Below are 7,270 nucleotides of genomic sequence, written 5' to 3'. Positions count from 1 at the left end.
ATCATGTAGGGGCGTTCTTGTCCAACATGATCAATGACAATGAAGATCCGATCGAAATGGAGTATGAATTGGTGGCCTATCCGAGCAAGAAGAAGACGAAGACGAAGACGCCGAAGGCAAGAGGTCTGGCATTCTCAAGATTTGAGGACATCTTGTTAGTGAAAGCTTGGTTGGCCATGACGATGGATCCATTAAGCTCTCAGGAATGACCCAGTCGGCCGTCGAATCCTCATATGTCCTAACGTGGTCGAACGGCGTAATCCGAGTCGATGCTCGGATGGAAGGGGTGGGTTCCGGGTGCAGCGGGGGAGACAACTGCTCGACCATGTTTGAATCTTCCTGCGACGCTGCCACCGCCTCTCTCTCTATCTCTCTCTCTCGCTGCCGGTGTTGCTATAATTTTTGGGCGACGTTCTCCTCCTTGTAAGACGGAGCCGACGAAGTGACCCCGACGGACGAGGCGGACCGCGTCTCCATCGCGGCAACCGAGGACGGGCTAGACGACATCTCTGGCGGTGGATCGGGACCGGTGGTGAGGATAGGGAGCAAGGGCGGAGGACGGTGAGGGCTCGGACGCGGGGAAAGGTTGGAGGGCGACGGGAGGAGGAAGGGATTGGTGGATTTGGTGCAGTTACGGTGGGGTCGGGCTGTCGGGTCCGACCTGGCGGTCGTACCGGGCGTGCCTGGGTGACCCATATTTGAGATATGTGGGGTGTCGGTCAGCCCGGGCATTTGAGGCCCATTTAAGGAGCCCGTCTAGGTCAAAATTTCGTGACCGGTCCGTGACCGGGTGACCCACCCTGGTGTATGAGGTTGGTTTGAGGCGCCCGACTGTAAATGCTCTTAGCATTCGATCGTTTGAGCACCTCCATTGCTTGATTGATTGGAGATTGCTCCATGTCGGCGTCACCGATTGAATTCCTAGCCCATCACAGACCATGTTCTAAACTCGGATAGTGTAACGACACTTGAGCATGAGGTGGGCGGTGCTTTTCGTTTTTCTTTTGCATAGTTGACAAATAGTACAGTTGGGCCAACCTCTGCGAAGCAATATGTCTGCTGTCGAAATCCTATCTTGAATATTAAGCCAAGAAAAGAATACAATCTTCTGAGGGGCCCAGATCTTCCAAACTAACCGTGACATGTCCAAGTTGATCAATCCAGCAAACTGCATCAGATAAGCGGTTGCGGCGGAGTAGTATCCATCGGCGGTGACATTCCACCAGATGCCATCACTAGTGCCCGGCGAGAGTTGAACCTCTTGGCATTCGCACAAACGTAAAATAATTGTTGGATGAGGGCAACAGAGAGATCCTGGGTGGATGATGGAGGCGTTGGTAGGGGCTACGACGCCCTACGATGTCTCGGTGGCCGCCGGAGAGGCACAACGGCGGCGGTAGGCGAGGAGAGTGTGGATGCAAAGCAAGCGAGACCGAGCAGGAAAGGATGAGAAGTGGGCCAGAAGGGGAATTTGAGTGGGCCGGGGGTGTCAGAGTCCTACTTGGCGGTGGTTCACACTACTGCAGAATGATAAAGTACGGTGTTGAACGACAAAATATGTCTGAACGGATGCGGGCAGTTTGAGGGCCAGCATTGCAGATGCCCTTAGAATCTTATTTGATGCTGCATCAATTTTATCGACCATAGTAATAGTCGTTCAATGAGTTGTGAGCATGCTTGGGATATGTTTCTTCTTGAGCTTGCATGTGAGGGATTAATTAGCCAGGATGTTTCAAGCGTTGAAACCTCTGAAGTTGGATTTTTGATGGATTGATCTTCCATGTGTTTAAAACGGATAAATAGTGACCAGGTCACTTGGACAAAGCAAACTAGCTGGCTCGGTTGCTCGCTGTCAAGCTTAAGCAGGTATGGTGTGATTGTTGTTTTGCATAGACTTGGTTTGGTTTGTTGAGCGGGCCAAAAGATCCAAAAAAAAAAAGATATGTGATGGAGACGTGTAGGTCATGGCCAGTAGTCATTATCACCCTTTTTTGGTTGTTATTGACGGTGGTTGGAGTAGAAAACATTGTTGAGCATTGGAGCCCCACCTCTCGTACGTTCTTGGTAAAGATAGAACATTGCAGTGACATGCATGTAGCTCTAGTCATAGAGCATGGGCAGCAAACCGGCACATTATTTCTGGGACTGCCAAATGGGCAAGATGAAAGATGCATAGGCCTATGCTAGTTGAAAAAGCTACAACGCAGGCAGCTTCCCGGTTGTTTCCTCACTGCCCAGACCGCACTCCACTCGAGGGCGAGACTCCCTTCTCCCTCCCTGGCTTTCATCAGACCGGAGTATAGCCGCTGCGTCAAGAGGCTACATAAACAGCTCCCAAATAGCTAGCTAGCGCTCCAGCCGGCACCACCAAGTCATAGCCATCCGAGCAGTGAGGGTGAGTCCCCTCCCCTTCCGTCTCCCCTCCTCTTTGGATCTACTCACCCTCCCTCTCCACGAATGCGTGTTCCATCTTTAGAAGTCTTTTCTTCTTGTTTCTTTCGCAGGAAGGAAAATTTAACAGTACAGCAAGACTCCTCCAGAAGCAAGCACACCAAGCCATCCGACCACTCACGGTGAGTCCCCCCTTCCACCCCTAGCTAGCCTAGCTCGTCGGATCTACTCCCTCTAGATCTTCTCACTGAAATCTTCTCAGCAGTTGAAAAATTAAGCCAACCAACTAACCGTGTTCTCCTCTCAATCTTCTCCCTGAAATATTTCTTCTTGTTTCATTTGCAGACAGAAAACTAGAAGCTTGGATCCACCGTCACCATGGACGGCAACAAGAAGCTTGTGACCGCGGCCGAGAAGACCATTCCAGCTACCGTCCAGCGGGCCAGCAGATGGGCGCTCTACAACGCCTGCTTCACCGTGGGCCACGCGGTCACCTACGCACTCCTCCAGGTACTCTACGCAACTAGAGCAGCTTCGCTGGATGATGGACATTCCGAATTTCCGATGGATTCATCATGTTGATGCTTGGGTGTGGACCGTGGTGTGGTGTTGGTCTGCGTGGGTGCAGTCCTCCTTCGCCCTGCGGTGCGTCCAGTGGACGGACGCCAAGGCCGCCCAGGAGAGCGCCCTCTGTCTCTGGATGCTGCGCTGCGCCGTACTCCAGGCGGCCGCGGCGGCGCTGGCGCTGCACCTGTCGTGCCGCCGCCGCTGGGTCCGCCACGCCCTGGCCTACCTCGCGCTCGTGGTCGCCTTCGTCGGCCACTGCATGTACGTCGCCGCCGTCCGCCTCCTCCTCGCCGCTGACTGCCCTGGATACGTCTTGCTCAGGATCTTGTGCACCGCGTACATTGCCTTCTTCCTATGGGGCGACCTGCTCTACTTCCTTGGCCTCCTCCTGGGAGGTGACAACTGATGAGCAGGGCAAAGCAGCAGTGCGTAGGCAGCCGATCGATTAGTTCAGCAAGCTGCAGATATGTCCATGGATCAACTGATGTTCGTTCATGAGGTACTGATGAAGTGATGGAATAAGAAAGTAGAGTATGCATTATGCTACGACCATTGATGGAGTGCGCTATGTCTGAATTTACCTAGTGTTAATTGGATGGGTCTGACTATATAGTACTACTTAGTACTGTTTGTGTAATGTGAGCTATATAAATAGCCTGGATTGTGGCCGGCTTTGATGTATATATTAGACCTTTTCATTTCCCTGCATTATGATTATCACAGATGACGGAGTTATATATGATCCAGCTTCGGTATAGTTGATGTTGGTGAAATTGTTACTAAAGTTTAATTATATCTATTTTCATCCCTCGCTCATGCTGTTTATGGTTGTGGAGTGAGCCATGGTTTTTCATTCATTCCGGCAACCGCTGACGTATATGAATGTATTCCGCCGGGGTTCAGGTGAGGTGTGACCAGCTGTGATTTTGGTCCGGCCAGATTTTTTGATGCAGAGTGACCTCACCCGACCACACTGTTGATCGATGCGGCTGGGGGGGGGGGGGGGCAAAATTTCGTGTTTTGACCCTTTTTGCAAACAAATTCAGGATCTGACCTTCATTCGAAAAAAATTCGTGATCTGACCCTTTTCCTACCGCCATCATCCTTGGCGGTAGGGTAACACTGCCTACCGCCACAGGCTGTGGCGGTAGGACTTGATTGCGCCATCACGCCCGTTTGACGTTGAAACTACCCTACCACCATAGTCTTCGGCGGTAGGGTCTAGAATATATAATTTACCTATGGCATATTAACTCTGTTCGCAGGTTGGCTAGCGCGTGTAGGTTGTAGGCTGCAGGTCTCGGGTTCGAGCCTCCCTATTGCCAAATTTTTTGTTCATTTTTATTTTGCCCAATAAACAATAAACAATTTGTCCAGTTAATATTAGGATATAAATCATTTATAAAAATATATTTTTTATTTATCTGTAACTGTTTAAAAAAATCGCTCAAAGATATATATATATATATATATATATATATATATATATATATATATATATATATGTATATATGTATACGAATATGATCAATTGGTCTCACATATTACCTGCATAAAAAAGATTTGGAAGGCTATTCACCGAGATCAATTGGTCTCACACATTATTGGCCCCACATATCTCTTCATCGTTCGTATATGAAGCCTCCCTGATAGTTAGGTCGTTGCATTCACCTTCAGTTCTTTGCTTCATCATCTCCTTTTGCCCTCAATTAACCCCTGTCCTTGGACCTTCGTTTTCCCTCAGAAGCACTGCTAGACTGGGGAACTCCCTTGGCGGAGCAGGAGCAGCAGTGGCAGCTAGCTTGCACTTTGTCAAGGTGAGTGCTCCATCTTCATCTTAAATTGCTCAACGCTTTTGGAATCAGTCCGACTTCTAGGTTACAGTTTGTATATGTTTTTTTTGAAACTTGTGTTCTAACACTGGAACCCAAGAAAGGATGAAATACAAAGTAACATATGATGAGAATTTAATTGGAGAGCGCCTAATCTTCGTGATGAGCAAAGAATAAAACTGCTCTCTCCCATGTATGTTACAGATCTAAGCCGCAAAAGGACTGCAGAAAAACAAATCTTTGCGGAAATTTTATGAAACAGTTACATATAAGTAAAAAAATTATTTTTATAAGTAATCCATAGCTTAACAATATAATTGGACAAATTGCTTATCCCATCATATTCGTTTATATCTTTGCGGGAATTTTATAAAACAGTTACAAATAAATAAAAATATATTTTTATAAGTAATTCATGTCCTAATATTAGTTGGACACATTATTTAATTTTTATTGGGCAAAATAAAAATAAACAGTAAATTGGCCTTGTCGAGGCTCGAACTCAAGTCTTGCTGAACCAAACTCGCATGAGCTAGCAAATTTTCCACTAGACTGATTCTGTTCTTGTAGACGCCACATGTAATTTAAACCTTCCAGACCCTACCGCCAAAGGGTATTTTCAACGTTGGATGACCGTGACGGAGCAGTCAAGTCCTACCGCCATAGTCCTTGGCGGTAGGCAGTGTTACCCTACCGCCAAGGGTTATGGCGGTAGGAAAAAGGGTCAGATCCCAAATTTTTTACGAACCAGGGTCAGATCCAGCTAAACTTCGTAAAAAGGGTCAAAACACGAAAATTGGCCGCTGGGGGGGGGGGGGGGGGGGGGGGACATAGATTCAGGTGTAGGTCTGCATAGCTAACTAGAACAGCCTGGGTTTGTATTATTTTACTAACTAAAACAGTGGCCCTTGCAAAATGCGAGGGCACCTAGCTACTACATCAAACCCTCCAAAAAATCTTTCGAAATTCCAAATAATTTTAGGAAATAAACGTTAAAGAAAGTTATTTCTTAGGACAAATATTTGTTTGGTCTCTATAATATTTTTTTTCTCGATTTCGTCCTCCAGTTATTCCAATGGATAATTTTATTGATGAACTCTTAATACTATGTACATTTGTTCCCTCTTGTGGGTTTCACCGTTTAAACATTTTGATCATGTGACACCTTTGTGTAAGACACATCACACAACTTTAAGTATGGAAACTATTTTTCCATATTAAAAAAACAACCATATGTTCTTAAAATCATCAAAAATACGAAAGAACATACAATTTTAAGAAAAATCTAAAATGTGATTTTCACTAAATCTCCAATTTTTTAGTTATTTAAATTTCTTATCATTATATTTACTTTTTTATATTTTAGGATTTTTTTAAATAAGATAAAAATATCCAATGAAATAATCTTTGAAGGTAACTTTTATCTAGGCACCACATGAGATAAATCTACCGTTGTGATGATTAAAGCCACTTTCAGCAAAAAAGCTAGAAAATGTCAGGAGTTGGGGGACAAATGTATCCGATTTAAGTAGCTCGTGGTGGAGCCTATACTCCCCAAATAGTTGAGAGAATAAAGTTCTCAGTTCTTTTAGTACAATCACAATTACATATAGGAATATAGGGGCAATTCTAATTCTAATTCTAATTTGAGACATGGTTCAATGAGAACTATATGTGGGTGAATAGTAGCTAATTTAATAGTGTTATGAATATGGCCAAGCATCATTGTAAATATTCAATTTGTCTTATTTAATTATTTACTTTATTACTATATTTAATTTGATTTCGATATTTTGTAGTATAGTAAACATATGTTGTGCTGATATGATGATTTTATTTAGAATATGGGACAACTTTTATGGGGGTATTTCAAGGCAGTGAGTACTCAATGCACCCCAAATCAGGAGACGCCTTGATCACAATAAAATTAAAAAAGGGAAAACTAAAAAAATATAATAAAGCCCTTAAGGAAGAAATAAAATAAAATATAAACTAAAAAAATCATAATAGCGAAGTCATCTAAGCTAAAATGAATAATTGGGAGTAATATTACCCTTGAAGAAGAAATAAAAGAAAAAAAATCTAAACAAACAATAAAAAAATGCGCAAAATTTACACAGAAATTTGGGTAAGTCACTTTTTTTAACAACTGGATAACTGAGTACAAGTAGTGAATTGAACAATTAATTGTGACGGAGACGGACCTCACCACACCAGTTGGCCTAGACCAGCGACGGTTATGCATGCATGGATGCACTTGTAGCCCATACGTTCAAGAAAACAAAAACAAACATAATCGAACACTCGAGTTTTCTAACAACTAATGGATTACTGACATTGGTACTACCCTTTAAGTAGAAATAGAATTGTATGGAATCAAAATAGTGGAATTTATATTACGCAAGATAAGCACATAATAGTGGAATTTATGGAATTGCGATATGTTATAACATGCAGAAATTGCGCTTTGTTATAGTATG

General features: G+C 44.2%; 1 protein-coding gene across 1 annotated transcript; it reads left to right on the top strand.

Annotated features, from left to right (window-relative positions):
- Positions 1-2,254: 2,254 nt before the first annotated feature.
- Positions 2,255-3,837, top strand: LOC123115572 (uncharacterized). The gene is made up of 4 exons (XM_044536705.1): positions 2,255-2,395; positions 2,505-2,573; positions 2,737-2,901; positions 3,020-3,837. Exons 3-4 carry the CDS (start codon positions 2,770-2,772, stop codon positions 3,362-3,364), a joined length of 477 nt encoding a protein of 158 aa, XP_044392640.1. The 5' UTR covers positions 2,255-2,395; positions 2,505-2,573; positions 2,737-2,769; the 3' UTR covers positions 3,365-3,837.
- Positions 3,838-7,270: the final 3,433 nt, after the last annotated feature.

This window comes from Triticum aestivum, chromosome 5B, assembly GCF_018294505.1.
Source record: "Triticum aestivum cultivar Chinese Spring chromosome 5B, IWGSC CS RefSeq v2.1, whole genome shotgun sequence".
NCBI lineage: Eukaryota > Viridiplantae > Streptophyta > Magnoliopsida > Poales > Poaceae > Triticum > Triticum aestivum.
This window is presented reverse-complemented; position numbering and strand designations above follow the sequence as displayed.

Excerpts from the sequence above, each read along its gene's own strand:
- LOC123115572 (XM_044536705.1), top strand. The coding sequence starts at position 2,770 with ATGGACGGCAACAAGAAGCTTGTGACCGCGGCCGAGAAGACCATTCCA. Across the intron at positions 2,902-3,019 it reads TCACCTACGCACTCCTCCAG|TCCTCCTTCGCCCTGCGGTG; the intron begins GTACTCTACGCA and ends GCGTGGGTGCAG.